The 27131-nt window shown below is 32.0% G+C and overlaps 2 protein-coding genes across 7 annotated transcripts; one reads left to right on the forward strand and one right to left on the reverse strand.

Annotated features, from left to right (window-relative positions):
• The first annotated feature begins 2658 nt into the window (after positions 1–2658).
• LOC137826266 (GDSL esterase/lipase At5g55050) lies at positions 2659–7457 on the forward strand. The gene is made up of 5 exons (XM_068632171.2): positions 2659–3120; positions 4462–4601; positions 5784–6017; positions 6104–6350; positions 6986–7457. The coding sequence occupies exons 1-5, from the start codon at positions 2874–2876 to the stop codon at positions 7204–7206; spliced, it is 1089 nt and encodes a 362-aa protein (XP_068488272.1). The 5' UTR covers positions 2659–2873; the 3' UTR covers positions 7207–7457.
• A 187-nt stretch (positions 7458–7644) lies between these two features.
• MSH5 (MUTS-homolog 5) lies at positions 7645–21811 on the reverse strand. Of its 6 annotated transcripts, XM_068632169.2 has the most exons (34): positions 21698–21811; positions 20623–20654; positions 20228–20322; positions 19563–19643; positions 19418–19490; positions 18778–18841; positions 18426–18580; positions 18207–18308; positions 18106–18133; positions 18002–18033; positions 17848–17905; positions 17557–17643; positions 17130–17186; positions 15662–15763; positions 15533–15577; positions 15241–15318; positions 14941–14991; positions 14776–14857; positions 13703–13776; positions 13525–13624; positions 13036–13132; positions 12874–12963; positions 12728–12792; positions 12560–12618; positions 11765–11841; positions 11579–11665; positions 11027–11088; positions 10861–10922; positions 9390–9443; positions 9205–9290; positions 8737–8768; positions 8480–8503; positions 8203–8318; positions 7645–8110 (listed from the first exon to the last, which is right to left on the reverse strand). In XM_068632169.2, the coding sequence occupies exons 1-34, from the start codon at positions 21731–21733 to the stop codon at positions 8027–8029; spliced, it is 2427 nt and encodes an 808-aa protein (XP_068488270.2). In that variant the 5' UTR covers positions 21734–21811; the 3' UTR covers positions 7645–8026. The 6 variants fall into 6 exon arrangements, 4 of the variants coding, with proteins under 4 accessions (XP_068488270.2, XP_090150629.1, XP_090150630.1 ...); XM_090294503.1 differs by lacking the exon at positions 15241–15318; XM_068632170.2 differs by lacking the exon at positions 8480–8503 and having other exon boundaries at positions 7896–8110.
• Between the last annotated feature and the right edge of the window lie 5320 nt (positions 21812–27131).

Genomic DNA, 27131 nt, shown 5'->3' on the forward strand with positions numbered 1-27131 from the left:
GCTGCCAACACACATCCGCAGAGTGGCCATGCTTCTTGCAGATTTGACAAACAGGGCGAGACGAGACCCAAGAGTCAGTATGTGAGGGTCTGTAGTGGGAAAGACGTCCTGAAGTCGAAGGAGCATGCATGACGCCACGACCACCACGAGAGCCACCAGGCTTGCGGTGAGAGTTGCCATGGGTGGAACGCGTAGAAGTCCACGTAGCAACATCGGCTGTGGGCGGAACAGTGAGATGATCAACCTGAAGATGTTTAGCGAGACGCTCTTCTTGAGCTAACAAGAGAGCTTCGATTTCATCAATAGTGTACGCCTCTTTGCGGGACATGATGAAGGCAACAAAAGGATCAAAATCAGCAGAAAGTCCATCAAGAATTGTTTCCACATGGTCGTCAACAGAAACAGGGGCTCCTATGGCAGCAAGAAGATCAACAGTCTTCTTGATATCCAAGAGATACGTGGAAACAAAGCGCGCATTCTTGGGGTTCTTGAGACGCAATCGGAACTTCTTGATCTGTGCACGTGTGTTGGCAGCGAAATAGGTGTGAAGAACCTCCCAAATCTCAGCGGAGGAGTTCAGGCCCACCATCTTGGTGAGAAACGGTGTGGTCATGGAGGCTAACATCCATGCCACGAGCAAACTATCTTGCTGTTTGTATCGAGTAAAGGCAGGATTGGCACACGGGGTGGAGCCCTCAGTAACAGGTGGAAGAACAGAGGAAGGGACACAAGAGCCATCAAGAAAGTGAGAGAGGAGTAACCCATCAGTGGTTGCAAGGACCTGCTGCTTCCACAGCAGAAAGTTTTCTTCAGACAGTTTCAACGAAATTGGTGTGGTAAAGAAGTGAGGGGAAGAAAAAGAAGAGGAAGAAGAAGCAGAAACTGTGGACGTAGCGGAAGACATGACAGAAAAAAAAAAACAGGGAGCTCTTGATACCATGTTAAGCTAAGTGAACGGAAGAGAGAGAAAGAACTTATATTTCATTATATATTTCACTCACACCATATTACATGAAGCGTAGGGGTATATAAAGTACTACCCATGCAGTTACAAAAACGTCATTCAGTTATAGAAGTGTCTATATAAGGATTATGACACCTTTGAAGTGTCTCATTTTATTTTATTTATTATTTACAAATAAAAAAAGAGAAATACTTAAATTATATATAAAAAAAACCTAAAGAATAAAAATAGGAACCATAAACAAATTCATCTTACAATACCCTTCAAAATTTGAAGATTTCTTAGACAATATACAGAATATGTATCAAATTTGTGTATCTTCATACAAGAACTTTTACAATTTAAGAACTCGAGGATTGTATAGTAGCTAGGAACAAAATCATTATGAACATAGAAAAATGGGAAGAATATGGACAGTGAAGGTGGAACGAATGCAAATCAGAACACAAATATTGGCTCATGAATTGGGAGAGGGATAGTGGGATGAAGTATATAAATTGGTATGTGAAAATTTGAAAACTTTGTGTATAATATATACTTTCAGCATAGTTTTCAAAGCTAAAATACTGGGGGGACCATTGTGGACCTTAAATGTGTACAACTATACACTTTAAGAACATGAGGGTTTTGAAATGTCTTTAGGTTAAGAGAATTATTTGTGCAGGGAATATATACAAGTATATAGAAGCTTTTTACTTTTTGTGCTGAATGAGGCTTTCACTTGTTGGATATTGCACATTTTGATGTGGCTACCAATGCTTTACAACCCATCTATTAAATCAAACCATAAAAGAAAAAACAAAACAATAAGGATATGCATGTTTTCACCTTTTATTAATTGACTTCTTTTTAAAAAAAATATTTTCATTGAACAAATCTTCTAAAAAATTTCAATCTATTTTAAATAAAAAATATTTCTCTACTATTAAAAAATTGTAATTTGGAGTAATTCCTATTTGGTTGTTATTGTGATGACTATTTGTTTTCATCCAATTATATATCACTAAAAAAATCATAAAATAGAAACCAATTTTTAGATACTAAAATAATTAGTTGCAAAAGTAACTAAATTAGAGACATTTTAGAAACTACAATTTTGATTTATAAATTAGTTTTTATCATTATTAAATAGTTTCTAAATTAGTATCTAATTAACATTGGTAGTTAAAACCTTGGTAGCTAATTAGATACCAATTTAGAAAATATTTAACAATAATAGAAACTGATTTAGAAACCAATTTTTTTTAATTTCGAAAATGGTTTCTAATTTAGTTACTATTGCAATTAATTATTTTGGTCTCTAAAAATTGGTTTCTATTTTATAATTGTTTTGTAGTGTATATTGTATTAATAACAATCATGACTCTTTAAACATGATTGATTCAGATGTTATAATCATGATAATTCAGAATAGTTTATATATAGTTTCATATCGTTTAGAAGTCAAGGTTAATACTAATTTAAATATTTTTTTTCTGCTACAACCTTAGTTATCTTATTTCTTGGAAGAGATCGGAACATTATAGAGTTTCAAAATATTATTAGTGAGTTATCAGAAGCAGGATTAATGAACTTTGTCACAGTTTAGTTGTTGAGGTAAAAACTAAAAACCAGACAACAAGTGTGAGAATTTTTCCTTTTGACATTGACAATATTTGTCCCATTAACATATTACACATCATTGATAATAAAATAAAGATCAGTTGCAGTGGAAGGAATATGTGCAGAATAGTGTTGCTCCACTATCTCTCACTACCATTCAATCAAATATTTGTTTTCACACACATAAACCAGAACCTTTCATCCAGCTTTAGGGTATCTTTAAATACTAATCCAACAGTTGCTACCTCCACACACCCTAAAGTCCTAAACCAGCAACAATTTGGAGCACACATAAACACCAACCAAGATGGAGAAAAAAAGTTCTGTGGGGTGTTTGTTCTATCTGATCTATGGCTTTTTCATCTTTGGTTCTTCAAAGGCTGAAATGGTTCCTGCTGTGTATGTGTTTGGAGACTCACTTGTGGATGTTGGCAACAACAATTACTTGACTCTTTCCATTGCCAAGGCAAATCATCGTCACTATGGCATTGATTTTCCTACTCACAAACCAACTGGGAGATTCAGCAACGGCAAGAATGCTGCAGATTTTGTTGGTAATTCATTCCCAAACAATCTCTAACCATTGCCCTTTCAAATGTTCATACAATCATGTCATGATTTATGCATATATATTTCAAAATCACTGCAAAGTTATGAAATTTCAACAATATATCTATGTTGGTCTCATCATGCACTTCAACTTCAAAGACACTGAAATTTTTTCAATTATACTGAATTCTGTCTTCTCAGGTAGTCTTGAACCTATATAGTTATATGTTTTATAATTTGTTTGAACTGATTCAATCTCAAATATTAATTTATGTGGTGTTATATGCATCCTTCTACTTTTATATATATATATTACTTTCAAAAATTAGATAATGGATGAAGAAATTGAGAGATGAGAATCTGATAACTAGTGATTTCATGTTAAAATTTTAGTTGACCTAATTCATCTTCAAAAGTTAGCTTATAAGAAAAGTTATTCTCACATTGTTACTTGTTTAACACATATATGGGTCTTCTGATCATAAGATTATTGGATGCTTAATCAATATCTGGCTAAAATATATATTGTTGACAGATATTTTTGGAAGGAAAATTTGTTTTCTGCAATTTTAAATTCTTCACCTGTAAGATATTCATAAAGTGAGACCCGGAAAACATTGAAAAAGAACACCAACATGTGCAGTGACAACCGAAAAGCATAAAATAGATAGTTTGGTGCACAAACTTAATAAAACTTTTGAACTTTATTATTATAAAAATAAACAGTTGACTAATATGGTTATGGCAAAAAAAACAACAATTTGGATATATAGATAAATTTTATAGCATTTTTTTTTCTCTTGGTGTCTTGATCATATGATTTATATAAGGTTAACTTTTTTCCGGTAATAAATGTTACGAAGTGGACTTTAAGCCTAATTCAATCCCATAAAACCGGTTCATGAGAATGAGGATTGCATCCACTTATATACAATGAATTAATGAGTAGATCTATAGGACAGACACGAACACATACTTCACAAGCAATGCATTTATCAAATTCAAAATGTATTTGCCCGCGAAAACGTTGAGATTATTTTTTCATAAGGATATTGAATAGTTACGGGTATCCTATTTGCATGAGATAAGGTAATCATGAGACCTTGACCAATATATCTAGTAGCTCGGATTATTTGTTCACTATAATTTATGAATTCAGTTACCATAAGGAACATATCATGAATAGTTCATCTCTATTCGATGTGGAATCTCCTTCAATAAAATTAAATTTTATTTATTTATTTTGTATAAGAGTTGAATCACTACTGAATAGTTCTTATTTATTTATTTATTTTCTCATAAAAAAAGTTAATGTAATAATTGTGTTATGTGGATTGAACATGCAGCTGAGAAATTGGGTTTGGCAACTTCGCCACCTTACCTCTCCCTAACATCAAAGGCCAACAAAAACAGTGCAACCTTCATGGATGGTGTTAGCTTTGCCTCTGCAGGAGCTGGAATATTTGATGGTTCTGACGAACGTTATGTAAGTCACTAAAAGTAGTTTATTTTTATTTTTTTCTTTTTTACCTTTATTCATTTATGGTGTATGTGGAAGATATGAGCCAAATAGGGTTGTGGGAATCTGACCCAGGATGGACCTGAAGTAGGCCTGGTGTTTTGGGTCCATCTTTTTGAAAGACATGGACCATTTAAATCTAGATAGGGACGTAGTTCCTTTTCTTTAGAATTAACCACATCATTAACAAATTTCATATACATGTTTTGTTATTTTTATCTTTTTTTCATACTTTATTTTAGAAGTCTGAATTTAATCTATATTATTTTCAATATTGCTTATTTATTATTTTTTATTTATCATTATCATTATCATTCTCTCTCTTCTTTCCACTCCTGTGCATATGTTATTACTTAGATAAAAATAATTTGAGAAAAAGAAAAAAAAATCCCTATTCACTACAAGAAAATCATGAAATAGAAACAATTTTTAGAGATCAGAATAATTAGTTACAATAGGAACTAAAATAGAGACCATTTTAGAAACTAACAAAAAATTTGGTTTCTAAATTAGTTTCTATTATTTTCTATTATTGTTAAATAGTTTTTAAATTGGTATCTAATTAGCAACTCAGCAACTCAGGTTTTAACTACCAATTATTTAGTTTCTAAATTTGGTAGCAAAAACTTTGGTTGCTAATTAGATACCAATTTAGAAACTATTTAACAATAATAGAAATTAATTTAGAAATCAAATTTATTTTTAGTTTCTAAAATGATATTTAATTTAGTTACTATTGCAACTAATTATTTTGGTTTCTACAATTTGGTTTCTATTTCATGATTTTCTTGTAGTGATTGTTGGTATAATATTTTTAAAATTGAAATTTTTTAAGTCTAACTCAACTTATAAATTTGATTTATATGCTATGAAAGGTCAAGTCGAAATTCTCTAAATTATACTGAAACTATATATTTATGAATGGTTCAATCATCACGTAATAAATGGCCTTATCAGTTCAACAAACTCTTATTAGAATAAATTCTAAATAAATCTAGAGAGGAAAGTTTTAAATTTAACACAACCTTTCAAATCGATGTAAGGTTTGTTGATAACATGCTCTTCATTCTATTTGCTTTTGGGCTCTATCATTTGCCCTATGACTTGTGGGGTTCTTGAACATAATATTGTCGTTTATTATGAATTCAGAGACAATCAATACCGTTGACGAAACAAGTGGACTACTACTCAATTGTGCACGAGGAAATGACGCGAGAAAAAGGAGCAGATGGTCTCCAAAAACATCTCTCAAAATCAGTTTTTGTTGTGGTGATTGGCAGCAACGACCTCTTTGCATACTTTGAGTCATCAGATCTTCGTAAGAAAAGCACCCCACACCAGTACGTGGATTCCATGGCTTTCTCACTAAAATTGCAACTGCAGGTACCACACACAATGATTGTGCTTAGGTTGTGTCATTGACTTTTTTTTTTATTTTTAATTTCTGGAAACTTTTGAATTTTGTGTAGAGATTATACGATCATGGTGGACGTAAATTTGAGATCGCGGGAGTTGGAACACTGGGATGCTGCCCTGAGTTCAGGCTGAAGAACAAAACGGAATGCGTTGTAGAAGTAAATTACTGGTCTGTAAAGTATAATGAAGCCCTTCAATCGATGTTGATGGAATGGCAATCAGAGAATGGAGGGATAATCTACTCCTATTTTGACACTTATGCTGCCATCAACGACCTCATTCAAAGTCCAGCTTCCTACGGTATTCTCGCTTACTACCACACTATCCTTATTATATTGTCCATGATAAATAATCAAGTTATCACAACATATACACATGGGGCTAAATACAAAGATCAGGTTGAAAAACGGCAAATGGAGTTGCTTTACATACAATTGGCCATGTGGCAAAAATAATAATATTTTATTTTTATTATGGGGCCCACGAAAATATTCAAAAAAATTAATAATATTTTTTTTATTCTGGGGCCCACAAAAATATTCTGAAAAAATTTAAAATTTTGGTATTTATGTTAGATTTTGAAATTATGTTAAAAGAATTGGGTATGTATAGGAAGACTTCATCACATATTTAGGGTTACTTGACTCCACTACACTTATGATCTCTAAAAATCTGATTTAATTCACTTTCATCCACTTCATGTCAACCCCAACCAACACAAACACTCACTTGACATTTTAAAAAAAAAATTCCTAAATCTGGTTTAGGGTTTTATTAAGGGTTTAAAAATGCAAATATTAAATAAAAGCTTGTTAAATTTTGATGTATTAAATTTAAAGCCGTTTTTATCAAAAAAAATTCTTTTAAAATTATTAATTGATATCTTTAAAAAAAATATCGGATTGTAATTAAAAAGAGTTGAAATCTGTTTTCAGGATTTAGTGAGGTAAAAGGTGCTTGTTGTGGACTAGGGGAGCTGAATGCCAGGGCTCCCTGCCTGCCATTGTCAAACCTTTGTCCTAATAGACAAGATCACATCTTCTTTGACCAATTCCATCCTACGGAGGCAGCTTCTCGTATATTTGTTAACAGACTTTTCGATGGTTCTTCAGCTTACGCATCTCCCATTAATATGAGACAACTAGTAGCAGCCTGAACTTCATCATTCATTAACTCTTCAATCACATTTTTTTCTCTCTTTTTTCTAACTCCATATTAAAAGTCGAATAAGCATAAGATAGAATAGTGATCGCCCATTTAGAAATGTTTACCATGACTCAATTAAAAGTTTGATCTTGGACAACATCTAAATTTGATTCTATTTGTTTTACTTATTTTGAGTGGTGCATTGATCCTATGACTGATATATTTTTAATTAAATGAGCTTATGTAAGATTTATTCCTTTGACTGGGATGTTTATTGTTTTAAAGTTAGAAGGATTAGGTAGGTTAGAAGGAGTTTTGAAGTACTGTTGTGTTATCATTATGTATAAGGGTTGAGTCACCCTTAAAGTAGTTCATATTAATTTATTTTTTCTTGCCGATAAAAAAAAGTCGAATGGGGGTGGAAAAATAAAATCCCAGAGCCAGGTTCATGAAAAATGATCTTTGGTTAGCCAAATATGCATTATGTTACTTGGAGTGGATGACATATCTAAATTGGCACAACATGAGATGAAGGTGCATTCCTGTGAGAAAGATGGTGTAAGTCTTAACCTAACAGACTTCTGATGAAAATCCTATCAGTTATGTTTATATATGATTGAATCTATTCACTCTCTAAACTTTGCACATGCAACTAATTTTTTAGCTTGCCGTTGATAAACAATGTAAAAGACTCTGCTATAGGAAGATATAATTCTCCAAAAAGGATGCTCAATAAAAATGTATGCAACTCATCTCGGTATAAATGTTATACCATCGCACATGGCATCGCAATAATTCCTTCGAAAACGACCAACAGATAAGACTTTCACTCACGATAGAGAAAATATATCTTCAAAGAAAAGTTTTAAGTCGCCTTTTTCAATATCGAATTCCAACAATTTATCCATGGCATCCTGCATTCCATTCGGAAATATAAATAAACATATATGAGGGTAAACAGTATCCAAAGCTATAATTTGACTTATGTATGAAATTAAAATTTCACCTTGTATTGACGATCTTGGGCAGAGATGTTCTCATTGCATAACCGCTCGACATGATTATTATTTGAAACAGCATCCAACACAGCAGCTGCTCTTTTTACGATTTCCTCAGGTACACCTGCAGGAACGGTGCAGCTTGTTTCATTTCAAGGAAAGAAAAAAAAACAGAAAACAAAATATGCTTAATTTATTTTTTTATAAAAAAGAAAAGAATGAACAATATGCGTGTGTATTTTTTATCAGGAAATATCATTTTTAAGCAGCAGTTTTGTTAATTACCAGCAAGCAGTGCACAATGCAGCCCTGCAGGATTCCAAAAACCGAACACATCATTTTCATTGGTATTTCAATTGATATTGCAAAAAATGTTAGTAACACACTCTTCAACACATTTTTAAAGACACTTCTCTGTGCTGGAATTTATTAAAATTCACCAAATGATGTATTACAGAATGTGTTTAACATCATTCCTTTATTGTTTTAGAAAGTATATCTCTAATATTCTAGACATAACATACTGAATAAGGCAAGCATACCGTAGCTATGATGCGCATGTCCAGGGACAAGCCTGCAACAAAAATGATAATAACAAAGATGAAATCTCCTCGAAAAGCAGACCCACTACAATTCTATACTATCTCAATAGTATAGACAAAGTACAAGGGCAAAGTACAATGAAAGCTCCTCTGCCTAGGGCATTGCATAGACCAAATACTATCATCATGTGCATATTTTAATGTTCAGGATGAGCCCACCGAAATAGATGCAAGCTTAAATATATAATTTTTGGAAATCAGTTTTCCATCTCTGGTCTTAGACTAAAAAAATTGCATCTATTACATTAACTTTTTTTAAATACAACACATGTTTGTTATAATGTCGGATCAAGTGAAGTACAATAGCCTTCCTAATATCCATCAAGTCCTTCTTTTGACATCAAATAACCTTAGGATGGTAAATATAGTTCTTTTAGCATACTGCATGGCAGAATCAACAAAACATACCTGTATAAAAATACAATGTCGTCGATATATGTGGAATTGTCGTCAGGCCTCAGTATACTCATTGTGTAAAACTTAATCTGCTCAGACTGAAATAGTTTCAAAGGAATTAAGTTTATGGTTACTCAACCGAGGAGTTCAAATACTTGAAACTCCTTGCACAAGTATAAGTGTATGCACTAAATAACCTTGGTCAAGGATTGTCCATGCAATAAATCCATGAGATGAGTGCACAGAAAAACCTACAAAATTTGCAGAACAAATGACAGTTAAAATCTATATGAGAAACTGTATCTAGTCATTTCACCAATTGTGATTATATTTTTGGATTACAGTTCGACTCTAGGTTCTGACTTAATACTTCAGCTTAATAAAATTTCCTGAGAATTTGTTTTTCGATAACAATGTCCGAAAAACCGAATGCTTGCCGGTTAATTAAAAAAAACAACAAAACTTAATTATATATCTTAACATTTAACTATCATTATTATACCATTTACTACCCACGCTTTTTAATCTCTAGGAATGGTCAGACGAGCCAAGTTGACTGATTCAGTCTAACATAAGTTACCTAAAAAATTATATGGATTTGACCTATTTTGTAAAAGAGCTATAATTTGTCAGTGTAACCTGACTTCATTTTGAGTTAACAGATAATTTTAACTTGCTTAAAAAATATTAAATAAAATAATATGTATTTTTAAAATTTAAATCTTTGCGAACCTTGACACTGATTACATTCATTTGACACTGAAATAAATTATTATTTTTATTATAAATAGTATTTTATTCTTAAAAACAATTATAAAATAGTTTTGTAAAGTAAATTTTACTATTTGCCTTATCAAACAAACTTTATTCTAAACTTAAACCTATCACAAAAATCTTAAATCTTAAACTCTAAATCAACTAAGTTAAAAATACTTAACTCAATGTAATTCACAGTTTCTTTTTGTCAATTGACTTAACTCAATGTTAAAAATGACTTAACCTGTTTTTCAAATATTTCATGTTAATGAATAGTACTGAATATATTTTGACAATTATATGTTTTACCATCATGTTCTTTAATTTTCATGCATTTTACCATTTTGCTAAATGGGTAACACTATGATGAAGTATCACCAAAGAAAATGAAATGACATCAAAACGGCTTAATTTTGCAAAAGCAAAAAATAATTGACACCTGCTTTTCCAAAACCAACCTTTTCGACAATTATTTTTAATACTAAAATATTTAATTAAAATATTGAATAAAATTTATTATACAATGTTGTAAGATGGTAGTATAGATTTACAGGGATTGTTAACATATTAACACATAACAGCAACAATTTTTTATTCTGACACATCAGCGTATAAATATATAATGATGTGTAAAATATGCAAAAATTAAAAAAAATATAATTTTAAATGTACCAAAAAAAGATTATTTAATGTAATTAAGAAAAATGACTATAGTTGAAAGGTAAAATAACAGAAATAGACTTGTAAAGGAATACTCAAAAGATTATAGACATGAGACGACGGCAACTGGAAGCATAAAGATGTTCATCACAAGAAAATGCTGCGAAGCATGCTGCTCAAAAAATGATATTGTAAATCCTGAAAAGTTGAATTAATACACACATTATATAATTTCAGTAAAAGAGGTTAAACCTTTGGAGGTTCATGACACGTGACAAAGTGATTTATGGTTCCAGCAAGTAGACCAACGCCATCTGAAAGGAAGATTAAAAATCGAAGCTAAAAACTAGCATCTGCAATAAGCACACACATTCCATGTATTTATGATTTAGACACTCTAAACACTGGAGAAACAGACCTTCTGTAAGAGTGCCTTTACCAAATTCATCCACCAAACACAGAGATTGCGAAGTAGCATGCCTGTAGATTTTCTATGCATTAAAAAATAATATAGACATATACACACACATTATCCTTTTAGTAAACTGTAAATTAGCTTAGAACCCTCCGTTTATTTAATTGTTCATATATAATGTTTGATCTTTCAAAAATTCTACGTTTTAGTCTCTATGTTTTTCAATATTTTAGTCCTTGTTGGTTAGTTTTTTGGCAGTGTAAACCACCACAAAATAGAGATATAAGAATTAAAATATAAAAATTTGTTAAAAATAAAAAATAAAAAAAAATAAAAAAAAATAGATTGAAAATATAAAGCTTTTAGGTGGAGGTTAAAATGAAAAGTTAACTCTGGTATAGAAACCAAATGGTTAACTAAAACAAACGAGTGATATGGAAGATAGAGGCATCCTGCACCATAGTCCAGATGCTAGGAGGTTATACAGATTTTTCCTATGACCGTTCTATGTTAAATGTAATGGAGATAGCCTCATTAGCCTTTTTCTTAGAATACCTGAGCATCATCCCTATTTGATGTAGATCAATCATAAATGTTGATTGTTCAGCTGTCATAAGCCTGCTTCCCGTTGCACAAAATATTCTAAAATACCTCCCCCCAAAAACAGGAAATAAAAAACGATTAGCATTCAACAGTGTAACTCCTGTTTCATAAGGGACGCGATTCATGAGAAAATTATACCTATCTGTTAGACCCACAGTTGCTGCATCAGCTGGCACAAAACTACCAATGTGGGAGAGAAAAACAATTATAGCAATCTGCAAAATACTTCTCATTACTTTATAAATCTCAGAGCAACAAGGAGCAAGGTCAGTAACATCATGTAGTGGCCAGACGTTAGAGTGTATGTTAAGGAATCAACTATTTGAAGAACTGCAATTTCGAAGCCAATATATTTTGTAGTCTTCAACACAGTGCCTTAAAAAAACCCTTGAAGCTGGAAAGGTGGATAAGCACAAGCTCATCACATGAAACAATAAAAATGTTAAGATTTCGTTTTACTTTGAGATAATCATACAAAAATAAGACATTAAAAAATGTTATTTTTTAGTATAATATTTTTATTTTATTTTTTTGATCGGCATTTTTTTTTAGTATAATATAATATAGCGCAAATTAATTTTATTAAGTTGTGATTTCATGTATATGCTATTGTATTCACCAAATTATATAATAAATTGTTAAATAATAATAATACCATTAAGTAATTGTTATCCCGAAAATACATGCTAATTAATTTTTTTTTCAATAGAATTAGAGAAAAAAATTGATTGAATGTCAGGAACATAAAAATGTGCAAAACCCAAATAAATAAATAAATCAGATGAAAATTAACAATTGTAGTGTTTTGGTTGTCAGACCAGATGAATATTAGCAAGCAGAAGTTGAGAACTCGGCATAGTTGCTATTTTAAAACAGTACAATCAATATCCTGCGGAATAGATGTCCCAGAAAGATAAAGAACTAATAACTGACCTGCTTTATATAGATACTTTTTCCAGAAAAATTAGGACCAGTGATGATATTTATTCTTCCTAACGTAAAGAACAAGGGAAGAGGATTAATAACAAAATAATTTGATCAAAATGGACTTCAATAATATAAGTTGGCTAATATCAGTTATGTATGTGTACAGCTATTTACCATCATGAAGAATATTAGTGTCATTAGGAATAAATGTGTCTACCGTCATTTCCTGCAAAACATGCCTACAAACAAAACCAGTTTTTATCAGTAACCATATCAATGATTCTTCAATAGGTTCTTATATATAACCAGATGATCTGAACCTTCCATTTTTTATATCAAGCAAATTTTCTTCAGTCAACGAGGGCCTGACGTAGTTGTTCTGCCGTGCAATCAATGCCATTGACAAAAAGCTGAAACAAAATTATTAATGATAAAAAAATGTATGAGCAAGCACCAGTTATTATATCGACAATTTATCTTACCAGTCCAGCTCAGCTGCAAAAGTTGCCACCTTTATCAAAAGGGTATGGAACATCAATATACGGGAAAACAAATCTCTGGTGATTGCCCTCTCCATATCTTGAATAAAAGAACTCATAAATAAGTAAGATTTGCACCAAAGACCAAGCGTTATAACTTTTGAAGGCAAACTCAAAATTATCTATTACGTCTCATAGCTCCTACGGTAAAGTCTACCGCAGAAGCTGTGTCAAGGAATTCCACAATTTTATGAAAATTTAATTTCTTACAATACGTGTATTACTGCGTCTTTATATGCATTTGTTTCTCCATATGCAACTCAACGTGATTGAGCCAAAGTCATAGATTGGCATTAAACTCGGTTCAACATAGAGAGTTTTTTCATTTCAAGGTTAGAGCATGTTACCAGTCTGGACAAAGGCTTGGCTACTTACTTCAAAGCAAATAAATAAATACAAATCAGGGAACTATCAAATATATGCTTAAAATACCTAGAATTTTATGGTGAATATCTCCCAGCAGACTATCCAATTCTCGTGTCTTCGGCGTACGATAAAAGTATCTTTTTGTCTCTCCATCTGTGTCACAAAACTGTATTTGAAATGACTACCACGAAATATAATATATTAATTATGTAAATCACTTGACCGAGTGCAATCACCAACATACTGCGTATTCCCAATCTACAAGTGTCTCCAGAGTGGTTTCTTCAGGTTTTTCTTCAAAGATACACATTAAATAACCTACAGTAGACAAAAAAAAAAGATATGCATTGTGCAATAATAAGATATCCAGTGTTGTTTAATAGCCAAAAAAGATTATGCAATGAAAAAAATGTGAACTAGTGTTCGTCAAACAGCCAAAATAGCAGGACACCGCCACCCTGCCATTGTGTGGCAGAAATCCAGCAAATTACTATTTGAGACACTTGGAGTAAAGGATTCCTCGTTGTGGCAAATGGTTGTTGCAAGTATTAGAATCAAATATAATTAGACATTGATGATGCATTAATATCTATCTATTCTAATGAGCCTCACAATACATCTGAAACATCAATGTCTAGTTTTTATGGACTTGAAGTCTCTATTCGAAGATCTCACATTGCATCCGAAACATCAATGTCTAGTCCTAATGGACTTGAATCCTCTGTTCGGAGATCATTGAGAGTGTCTAAAAACCTTCTTACTTGTCTGAGTACGTGTGTTCTAGCACCTCACATACTTATCCCATTCAGAATTTTAATTCTCTAAACAAACTCAATCCAAATTACAAAACCTTTATCAATCAAATTTTCACTACTTATGAACACCTCAATTCTATTATCGAGCAATGCCTTACCTTGAATGGACCATTTATATGGCTCAAGAGATTAAGCCTTTGGAAAATAATGACAGTCGGTCTTAGGTTCCTTTACCTGAAGGCAATACTACTTAGAATGCAAATGAGTTTTCAAATTGAAATACAACAGTGATAGTTTAGTCAATAGATACAAAGTTCGGTTGATAGTCAAAGGCAACACACAACAAGCTGGAATTCATAAAGAAATTGTTTCTATATTTGAATCCGTGACAAACCCAGTCACCATGATAAATGGAAGAATTAAAACTAAACATAATCATATTTACAGGACTAAACAATGTTTAATGCTTATTATTAAATGTACTTCATAAAGATCGGGCAATGCAACGACCCATTACCACATTTTATGGATACAAATGTAATTCAGAGTCAGATCTACCTACCTATTTGCTGTATATAAACAATACACGGAACACGCTTGTCTTTGCATAGAACGGGAAGTTCAGCCAATTCCAATGATGAAACCTACAAAAAATATGTATCATGATGAAAATATTTATATATATATATAATTTTTCTGATCAATTAAAATTTACACAAAAAGCCACCTCTTCCAGAAATTCCGGCATTTCCTCATATATTTGCCTCAGCTCATCCAACTACAAAATACCGAAATTATCCAGTCTCATAAATTAAACCTTAGACACGGTAAAGACAGTTTAACCAATGAAAATAAATTTTTATCTATGGACTAATTTGTCTGCTTAGAATATCATCCTACCAGGCACGTGAGTGAAGAGACAATTTGAACAACACATATTTCAACTTGAGTGGCATTTGCATACTATCTAAATTCATTACATTCACACACTAAGGCGAAGAAAAGGAACTAGAACATTGGGTTTAACCTCGTCACAGAAACCTTCTTTCACCACCGTCGCATATCCCTTCTCTTTAGTTCTATTTAAATCAATAACACCAATTACCTGCACAAGCCATAATCTAAACAAAGGGAAAACTGCTATCGGTTTTATCCAAAGAAATTAAATAAATCTCCCGATTGAATTGACATTTAAGATGGTTCGTCTGACTCCACCAGTTCAGAAAATCAGATGCTTTTAAAGCATCAAGGCACATTGTATGCAATTTCTTTTTCTTGTCTTTCTCATACTTAATAGGAGACAAACAAATAAAACTTACCAGTTCATAGACATAACCAAGTTCTGCTGTTATGCATGAACTAGCCTGCAGTGATGTCACTCATCAAAAGTGAAACCATTTAAGCTAGAATGTATACAAGTGCACTTGAATAGAGCATATATGCAATACCTTCTCAACAATATCCAAGTTTAAATACTTCAATTCTTCACGAAGGCCTTCTGAAATTCCAACTTCAAAAATCTTGTTTACATGCAACAGCGCACAAATACTCTACAAATGATATGAACATAAAATCAGTACGGAAGCCCCAAAATGGAATTTTCGCTGCAAAGGAAAGTATATTATATTGTTATGAACATCTATGAATAAACGTATCTCCTCTCCATTTCCACAACTCGTGTAAATGGATTTCTTAAATAAACAGTGCCCAATATGGAAACAAAACCTTGATATTCTTTTTTCCTTAGCTGTATTTTTATGCACGTGAACTACAACAACATAGAATACACTCATATAACAAAAATAATGGATAAACCATAAAACTATGAAAAAAGATCCCATCCATATTTTTTAATATACAATTAATTATATAATTTTTTTAAAAGACAATAATCTAGGATGACGCATCCTCTTGATGTGGAAATAGAAGTTAGACTATGTTTGGATTAATAGTGTCGAAAACTATGTTAATTATAGTCATCCTTGACCCGTCTTATTTACATCTTTGGGCTGCCTTGATTGCAGCATTGAAGGGGGCATTTTTAGTCTCGCCTCACCAAGAGATTTGGCTTATAAAAGTTGCGCAATCTTTACTTTACAAACTGACTTGGTAGGATTGTGCTAGGCCTAAACTTCAAATTGTAAGAAATGCCAGACAATAGATTGGAGCAAAACGAAATGAAATACCTGGCTCCATTGATTAGATTGTTTAAAATGGGATGGAATAAAACAGAACATGATGAAATACATTCCAATTTACATCCCATTCCATTCAATACTCCTATTTAACCTCCATTCCAATTTTGGGATATATGAGACAGAACTATTCATTTTGTTCCAGTCCATTATAAAAATATCCAAACAACAAATTGTTAACTTTATCCCATTCTATTTGGTTTCATCCTATTGTATTTGACTCTGTTAGATATTTAAACATAATGAAAGCTATTGCTTTGCTAATTTTATGCATTGACCTATCATTTACCGGACTTCTTATTATTTAACTAGTTCAACATTTTGCCCACCTCTTCAACAACAAAACTAACACGGGCTGAACATTACCTGCCTTCATTCGCAACAGTTTTTTATCTTGTCATTTTTCAATTTTCATGCAGCAAGATTTCTTCGCTTTTAATCAGTGACAAGAAAAGACAAGCAGAAAATAGCAACAATTTGAGAACGGGAAGAGGATAATATTTGTTGCCTTTGATTTCTTCTTTTAACTTGTAATATACAAAGAAAGTGTTTCGAAGTTTACAATTTTTTAAAGGCCATTGGGGGTCATGTAAAACTAAATTCAAGGAACAGAACAACGTAAATTTCTTTTAATATGTAGAAGCAGACGTGAATTTTAATAGGTTAGAGCACAAGGAAATATGACTATTGGAAACTAGAAAAGCATAAAAGAGAATTTTACCTTCAGAAGAGCTGTCCAATCAGAGCTAGCGCACGTAAAGCTTGGAGAGTCAAATTTCTTTAATGATTGATTAAATCTTCAAAAAGTGTTAGTACGCAAATAATACAGCCTTTTGCTTCGAAAAGGAACATCACATTCATAATTGCACTAAAACAGACTGACACATCTTCAAAAAATACTTGTATTGCATGCTCCCAAGATAAAAATAGATTTTCATTGCATTTTGTGATAGTTAAAATATCATGTTTTACCAAAATTTAATGAGCATACATCATGCTCTTTTTAATTATTTATTTGGTCCAAGCAAAACATAATCTATAAAAGAGAATTTCAAGAATAGACAATGAACATAGAGTCAGATGTGCAGAAGAACAAGAAAACAAAATTTATTAGAAACAGGGATGAGAGAGGAAGAGACATTTCATACCTTCAGCAAGTGGGGGATATCCTTTACAGATTTCAAGGTTTCCCGTAATGAAGCAACTAATTCTTCTGAACGTAGAAAAAAAGATATCTACTTCCCATCAAAGAAAAACATCAGTTTTCATTATTATATGATAATTTGTTGAAGATATGTAGTGAATAGATATCTAATAGACAATCCATCACCAAAGGGACTATAGTTAAATTAAGTAAAATTTTCTATTAACCTGAAATTTGGATTATACAGACTAGTAAAGCCTAATTAGACCATACATACTAGACCATAGAAGGATACACAATTTAAACGGTAGTTTAGCACTTCAAGATCAAGAATAGGCCTTAAGAACCAATTTCTGAAAAGGGGAAAATATGTGAGAAAAATGTCACCATAAGCTCTGAAGTTTAAGAGATGAGTACATCGCATTCTCACTGTTTTTTATTCATGTTACCTCAAAAGACGTCTACCCATCGGAGTCACACACTGCATACAGGACAAATGATTAATCCTATATGACAAGAAATTAGCACACACTATTCAAACAACTCAACAAACCTTATTCATCATTCCAAATACTGAAAACCTGCAATTAAGACATTGCCTTAGATATTTACATATTGTTAAAGTAAAATACTTAAGATTAAGCAAATAACTACCCTTCTTTGGCTCTACCAATTCCCATGTGGCTTGGGTGCTTGTCTATTTGGAATATTTGTAATGCTTCATGAGCTGCTGCATCAAGTTTGAGAAAGTTATTTCTGTATCACCGTAGTAAAGGACAACCTTTGAACTCACATTTTCTCCTTTCAAGTTTCAAACAGCACAAAGAATAACGTTTTGCCTACTAACACTGAGCAAAATAAGTATAAGGATACAGTGAAATTTCTGCAACAGAATGAATTGAGATTGATGTATTTCCAGATTCTTTTTGTTCAAGAGTGTCTACAATCCTTTCATTCTCTAATATTGCAAGAAGGCCACCACTAGCACGAACCTGTACTTCACTTCCCATGTCCATCATGGAACTCAGCTGCAGTTGTAACAGAGAGGAGAAAAAGGGGAATGCAACAGCCATAGTAATTGAAAGGACAAAAGATTTTTCCATACAAAACTTGTTATAATATAAGCAACAATTAATTAGAACAAATAATTATTCCATTACTAATTTAAGCATGTGCATTTATAATTCTAAGATACTAAGACGATGGTCGATGGTTTCAAACTCACATAGTAAATCCTCTCCTTCACATTTAATCCATCATCCATCCCCGCCACTCGCAGGTAAATTAATCTGTAAAATAAGGATTCTGGGAGTAAACGTGATAAAATACTGAAATTGCAGCACACTTTTACTTTTTTTTTCCTTTTTATTTGATAAAAAGGAGTTTACATATCACCAAATAAAATATGTCATACAATAGCCTCCACCACAAAACAAAATGGGCATGCTGAATAAAACAATAAAAAAAATTAAGAGGTAAATTGTCAAGACTTTTGCTCAACCCTTTCACTGAAGCAGAACAGTCAAAACAATAAAAACTTTTCAAGGTTAAAGAGAGAAGCAATGATGGCAATTGTGTGATAAAAAAAGATGACCCCAATTTCAAAGAGAAGGTAAGTTCCTAAATCAACAGTTACTTTTGTGTGTGGATGTGTTATAGACAGGATAAGTTTTAAGCATTCAATGAAAACCGTACATACATAAAATACAAAAGTATAAAAATAGATCAAAGTATGATATCAAAATTTAGAATCAGAAAGTCCACACAACAATATCCATCAATAATTCAAATATTCAATATATCATCCTGTACACTGCAAAAGATTAGACTAAGAATTCTCTTTAAGATCTTAGCGGATGCAATACCTATGCCATGCTTGCTCGTAGCTGAATATAGAACTTTTAACAAGCTTTACTGTAGGAGACTCAGCTACTCCATCTGCGTAACTTCAATGGGTCAAGGGTTCAAATACTAGTCTTTTGTAACTTAATCGCATTAAGGGCTTCCTACCCTTTTGTTGCAGAGCAGACAAGAAGGATTCTTCACTTTTAGTGCTTGTGTAAATAACCAAAGGGTTTGCTTGATATTTCACTGCACCAGATATTCAAATCAAAAGACATTCATTTACTAGAATTCATAACAAGTAAAAGAAATATTCATCGTAAAGTCATTAGGGGTATATGAAGCACAATATTGAAACTTCTATCGAAAGACAACATATCTATGCTGAGTCTCAAGTTTCAACTTTGATTCCACATGGCACCAAGGAGGAACAGCAAAACCGAGGATTGCATTTGGATTAACTTTCTTAGATCATGAAATCTACTTTAGAGTTAAAGTTTAAATAAAATGCTTAAAATTGAAGTTGAAGTTGTTTGGCAATTTTATAACTTTTAGCTTTAAAACTTTTTGGATATGTTCTCGGACTTGGAATTTGAACTGGTGAAAGAGAAAACAGAACTGCTACAGTTGATATAACTAAGATTTCTTGCTCTATGCTTTATTTATTTAAAGGGGGAGAAAACTCCTTTTAATTTTAGAGAATTTGTAGAATTATGTTTAGCACAACACAACACAACTTCTCCTTTTAAGGAGGATAGAAACCAAAAACAAGCTGTGCAAATTACTGCCTAAAACTGAACTCAAGATCAACAATGATAAGAAAGAAATCATACCCAGATCAATAATTGGAAAACCTTTGTCACCATCATCCCAAACTTCAAGTACATAAAGTTGGCGAAGGGTGGAATCATAATAAGAAACTCCTATTCTGCATTTGAGAAGAAAAAATAAGGTGGAATACATGTAGCAGGAACAAGCACATTAAGCTGCACAAACCTCTCATAATTATGTAACCATTTTTTGGCAGTCAAAATTACAACATTACACATTATATTTTATTTCCAATGTTTCTGAAACAATTTGCCACTTAATTTCAAATATCCTTCATGCAACATCATTCTTCACACGATTTCACTCCCAGTGCTAGGAAACTATCACTTTGTTTTTGCACCAAACAATTTTATGCAATATTGGACAACAGATATGTGAGCTATTAAAAGAAGCTTACCTATGACCATTTAGTATGCAAGCCATGTAAACCTGTAAAAAGTCCAAATTTTCCAATCAAGGACTGAGATGGCAGTGAAGCAAATCTATCATTTAAGTAAAAAAGTTACAGGAACCAACAATTGAAACTGAGCAGTCTTCAATTCATAATCCTAAGAAATTGTTTATGACCATATGGTTAAGATATGGTTAAAGCCTTTTCCCACTAGGCTAATAAATATTAAAAATATCACTCTAATTTTATCATGTAGTTATAAATTTACTCTGCATTTAATTAAAGTTATTGCTGAGAGACCTCATCCTATGACAGTATTCAATTTAAATTACACTATTACAAAACTTGTTTACCAGATAACCCTTAAATTTAATGTTTTCGCCAGTTTCTTTCTTCTAATATGAAACCTCCTATATAAAACTCATTCATATTACGTAAATTTATTCAACACAAATTTGAGAATATTTGTAAGCTTATCCCCTGATGTTTTGTCTCTATTTTTTCAAGATATTAATCTACTCCATTTCTCATTATGCTAACCACCTCCTTATCAGCTTGCAATGCATTATAAAACCCAAAACACTTGCACTAATAGTAAGTAAACAAAGTTCTATATTAATAGAAATCACGTCATGAAATCGGAACTCATTTTTCCTAAACTTGACACTTCTAGTAACTGGTAAGATAGAAGCACTCTAAACCGGTGCAGACAAGGGCATGTCTCCTGTCATTGATGACTGATAATTATCCATCGCTATCATGCACTAGGCTTGAATTCTATTTCCATAACAAATCTAGCTAGAATAACAAAACAGTTTAAAAGTCATTAGAGAATCAAAGATCGAAGTGTTACTCATTTGAAGCTACTATATCTGTAAAGATTAATCATGAGAATGTTTTGACACAATCGATTCAAGCTTCAACTTCAGTGAATCAATTTTATCCAACAAAGTTCTATCCTAAAAAATGTAGTAATCTGACTATCCGTAGAGAACGGTGGCGCCATTTAAGTTTTTAGCTAATCGATCTAAAACGTAATAGGAAATCGAAGTTTTCAGGCAAATTTGTATGAAAGGTGGACCTGAGGAACGGCATCGATCTCGTCCATGTCCTCCATTTTCAGCTATCTCGATTCTGCACTGCTGAGCAAACCAGCGAATGAACAGAAACCCAAATGCAACCAGAATTTGAGCGCGCAAAATTCAAAACACACCCTCTCCCTTTATATAGAGACACGGAAAATGTACATCCCATTTTCGTAATTAGGCAACTATTCATACGACGTCGTTTCGTTTGCTTTGTTGGCTGTCAAACATTGCTCGATTAAAAAATGAGTTTTGTTTACGGTGGAGAAACGAATAGTAACACAAGGATCCTTCTATTATTCCTCATCTTTTATTTATTTATTTTTTTATCAAATCAATTAAATTATATAATTTAAAAAAATATTTCTCACATAGTTTCATTATTTTCTGAACTTATGTCTTATTTATTCTCATCTTCTATATTTTATTTTTCTCTAAATCAAACACTTTCTTAGAGTGCGTGTGAATTAAATTTTTTATTTGGTTGGATAATTATGATGGCATTAAATGAAACTACTATTTTACTACTGAACATAACAGTTGTTTTCAAATTTTATATATTACCTTTATTTTTAAAATACTAAAATATTATTTTAATTTAGTGTATATAAAAAAAAATCAAGTTTTGAATTTTTGATGCCAAAGCTCAAAATAACACGTGTTTTCTTATTTTATTTTCATATCGTATTAACTAAAATCTATCTCAAACAAATATCTTCAAAATTCTTACTTTGTACGAACGACTAAACATACCTCGATAAATTTTTTAAAAACTAAAGTTTTTTTAAAATATAGATAATAAAAAAATATATAAATAAAATAAAAGGTGAGTGTGAGTGTATGTATCATTTAATACAAGTATTTTATTTACTGGTGAACTTTTTTCATTTTCAGTAATGACAAAATAAATACATTTTGTATTATCGTTTATATTTTAATGAATTATGTTGTTCTTATTAAAATGTATACTGGAAGCGCGACGCATGAGATGATTAAATTGTGTAGCTATAAATAATATTTTTAGTCCACTAAAATTGTGTTTAACAAATTATTTCTTAAAATAATAACTACATATAATAAAATAAGATAAAAATAATAATCAGTGTGTCAAAGTTATCAAACTTTTATAATTTTAAAAAATCATATAAAAATGTAAGCGTACATACGTATTTAGTTTGAACTTTTTAATATATTTAATATTAATTTTGCTTCCACTATAAAATTAGTAATTTATTGTCTTCATAATTTCAGTATATAATGTGACAGCATTAAAAAGAAAAGCAACGCACAGACCCCCTGCACACGCACCATTTTTTTCTTCTTTTTCTCTCTCTCTCCATATTCTCTTCTCTCCCTCTCTCCTAATTTTCTTTTTCCCAATCTTCATCTATTTTAGAATCTGATCATACCACGCGCTGTAGCTGAGGAGTTAAGGAACATTTCTACCCGATCAGATTTTCAAACAGAGTAAGTTCATTTTTACTCTAAATATCCTTTGTTCTCTGTTTTTCTTTAGGATTTAGTCATCAATCTTGATGGGGTCAGTTGAGAAGTTTAATCCTCTCAACTTATTCTATTATATACTGAAATTTTGTTCTGTTTGGATAATTTGCATTAGGCCCGTAAATCTTTAAGCTTATCCAAACGATGGGGAATAAAATTCTAAAAGTTGCTTGGAAAGCTAAATTTAATTTTTAATAGAACCCTAGGTTAGAAGATCTGGATGTGGAAGGGACGTGGTCCCAATATTCAATTTCTCTTGCAGGGATGTTGTGTGTTTATATATATTGGTTTGTTTGTTTATATATGATTTAAGTTGTGGAAATATTTGATTTTGATGATTTAGTATTAAAGTGTTATTTTTTTTATGTCAAATAGACTTTTGAATATTTTGGATCACTTTTTGAATGATATTGTATGACGAAATGGTATGGAATTGAATTCATACATTTGGGATAATGTATGGACTGATGTTCATTGTGTATTAAGTATTGATGTCGGGATAATGTATGGACTGATGTTTGCTGTGTATTAAGTATTGATGCCTATGTGGTAACAGAGATCTCCGAGCTTCACTGATGATCTAAGTCACATAGATTAAGATATCAGGTGGTGAGAAGCTGATGGGGGAGTTCATGCACACCGTGACATATGAGATGCACGGCTTGGGTTGTATTGAACTTACCCTGGTCCTTTCTGTTGGATTCGCTGGTAATCTTTGGATCAGGTGTTAGTCTCTGGTAGGACTTACTTAATACGGGTCTTCCGGAAGACGTTATTTGTTGAATATTTTGGATGTGTAGATCCATGTGAGATCTATGTGATTGATTTATGTTGTAATTTGAAGACGATTGAATAATTGAGAAATTGGCCATGTAATTTGATTTTCTCTTTTAATTTAATTTCGTATATTATAAAATTCTATTTTCACTAGCTTACCCTTACTTTTTGTGTTGTGTTTAAACTGCGATGACTGTACTATGTACACGAGCAGATGACCATACAGGTGCAGGAAAACCTTAGAGGTTTCAGAGTTTTATTTTGAGCTATGGATATGTAAATATTTGTATTTCTATAAATCCTAATCATGTATTAGGAATGTTTTGAAAAACTCCAAGTTTGTATAGAAATACGTAGAACTTGTATTGTAATAATTAGATGTTATTTTCTGGGGTGTTACATTTAATGGTATCATAGCAGTTCATCCTTAGGATAACCTGAGGTTAGTGGGTTTATTCTGTTTCTCCTGCGTGTAGATTTTTGTTTAAGTCTAGCCTCAAGACTTAGTTAAAAGTTTCTAATAAGATGTTTGATAAAGTTGATTTCTTGAAATCTTGTTTGTGTTTGAGTCAAATAAATTTAATTGTTATGAATAAAGATGAAAGTATTAAGAATGAAAAGAATCTTGATAGAGTGGTGAGGGTGCACACTCATGACTAGATCAAGATTATTTTCTATCTTAATTCTAAGTAGCTAGAGTACATTTTAGGGATAAGTTTTGATTGGTTTTAACTTATTTTGTATGATTATTTCTTTGAAGTTAATTTGTCTTAAAGATGTAGTTGTAAATTTTTAGTAATTTCTAATCCAATTCTTTATGTGCTTAGAAGATGGCACGTAGACCACCTACTCCTCCTCCACCAGTAGATATGCCCAACTTAACTCGGGCAATAGAGATGATGGCAACAGCCTTGCAACAACAAAGTGCTGCTATGGCACAACAGCATCAGGCCGCCCTTCATCAATTAGAAACAACTAGATTAGTAGCAAAAGCATCTCAGCTTCATCAACAACCCCATACCTTTAGTTTGGAGGATTTTATGAGACACAATCCACCCAAATTCAATGGCAAGGTAAATCCAGATGGAGCAGACCAGTGGGTGAGAGACATAGAAAGAATCTTTGAAGCTACTCAATGCCCTGAAGAGAGAACCAAGTAAGAGGTTCTCCATGGAGCGACGTGGGGAATACTTTACACCACACATTGTTATCTGTGGTATACAAAGTCATTTGCGTCTTGTAAACATTTAAATGCTCGTCCGGGTCGGTTGAGCCGTCATAGAGTTTAATGGCGAGGCCTCTCCATTTGTCAGGAAGTGGTGTGGTGATGATTTCGTCTGTAAAAGGATGACCCCTTTTACTTGACTTTCTTTCGACTGTTCCAGCTCTGGAAGCAGGATTAGTGTCGGCCGGTGTATGCGAGAGATTGGTGTCGCGGTTCGGTCGGCCATATGGGATTGGCCTTCTTGTTCGGGATTATCGACCTGTCGCTGGAGTCGCGCATTCTGCTCTCTCAATAAGGCGATTTCTTCCTCTTGGCGGTGTTTATCCTCTTCGTGTTGACGACGGTCTTCCATCCCCTTTTGCCGCAGTTCCTCCATCTGAGTTTGGAGGGTTTGAATCATAGTCATCTGTTCTGCCATAGCGTCGTTGTTGTCCCTTGTTGCAACCATTATAGCTTTAAAAATTGAAATCTTGCATCGGCCCCACGGTGGGCGCCAATTGTACCTGTTTGGAGAAATGGGGCCCAGGCACGGTCGGTTGACGTAATGAGATTGCTGATTCCTTTTTGGTGTCTCCTTCAGTTGGTCGTTCCTTTTTGGTGTCTCATTCGGTCGGGCGGGAGAGGGTACCTGCGAAGGCACTCTGACGCTCAAGTAAGTATGAGATTCTAAGCGCGGTTTCGTAAGTGAATGAAAACATACCTTTCTCTGACTTGAGCACAGTATTTATAGGATTGCCTAATGGGCTTTCTATCCCTTGGGCTCAGGGTGGTTATGGATATGTCTTGTCGTGCTCCGGAATATCCGGGTAACATATCTTCTTTAAACGCATATTCCTTATTCTTCGGAGGTGTATCTTAACCACCTTAGCTTGTCAGTCACATAGTTGCCCTTACATTTATTTTGCACTCGGTCGGTCGGTCACGTGCGTTAATCCGGTGCCTACCGGTACAGAAAAAAACTAAGAAAAACTACTTTTGATTTTTCCTTTCCAACAGTAAGTTATCTTGTGAGTAAGATTATAGTGTAACCTAACAAATCCAAAAAGTAAAACAAATAAAAAGTAATGTCAAATGTTATTTATATTGTAATTAAAATTAATTATTTATAGTAAAATTATTGATATTAAGAAGTTATTTAAAATTATAATTCTAAGTTGTAATTACATTTTTTATCATAAAAATATTAATTTAGTATATTAAAATACTTAAACCACCACTCAGAATAATTAAATTCCAAAATTCACAATAAAGTACAACTATAAATATACTTGATTATAAAAACAATGTAATACTAAAATTATTTAATTTTAAAATATTTTTAAATACACTTTTTAGTTATATTTTCTAATATTATATTTGTCATTTATTTATTTTTTAAATAAAATAGTCAACCCGTTAAATTTTCACAAATAAAAATATTTTAAAATAAAATATGGAGAAGATCATAATTTATATTTTAAATAAGAAAGTTCTATATTTAAAAAAAAAAAAAATTGGTTATCATAGATTTTTTAATATTACCAGTATCGATATAAATATTTATAGATTAAAGACGAGTTACACAAATAAATATTTTAAATAATAAATAAAGTGAAAATAATTTTTAATTATAAAGAGAATTTCATTTTATAAATGTCTATAACTTATTTTATTATTTTAACTTTTAGATTTTATAATTATTTTACAAACTTAATTAATTACTGACAATAAAAAACTAAAACTATAAACATATTTATTTAATAATTATAATAAAAAATTAATTTTGTTATCATAAAGTGTCACCATACTAATGGTTTTGAAATTTAAATTTCTTTTAGAAATATAACACTTATGAGCCTTTTAATAGTATAGTTCCTCTTGAATTACTTTTTTTCTTCTTCTTCTTCTTATTATTATATTATTAATATTATTTACATAAAGTATTA

The sequence above is a fragment of the Phaseolus vulgaris genome, chromosome 8 (assembly GCF_051622355.1).
Source record: "Phaseolus vulgaris cultivar YP4 chromosome 8, ASM5162235v1, whole genome shotgun sequence".
NCBI lineage: Eukaryota > Viridiplantae > Streptophyta > Magnoliopsida > Fabales > Fabaceae > Phaseolus > Phaseolus vulgaris.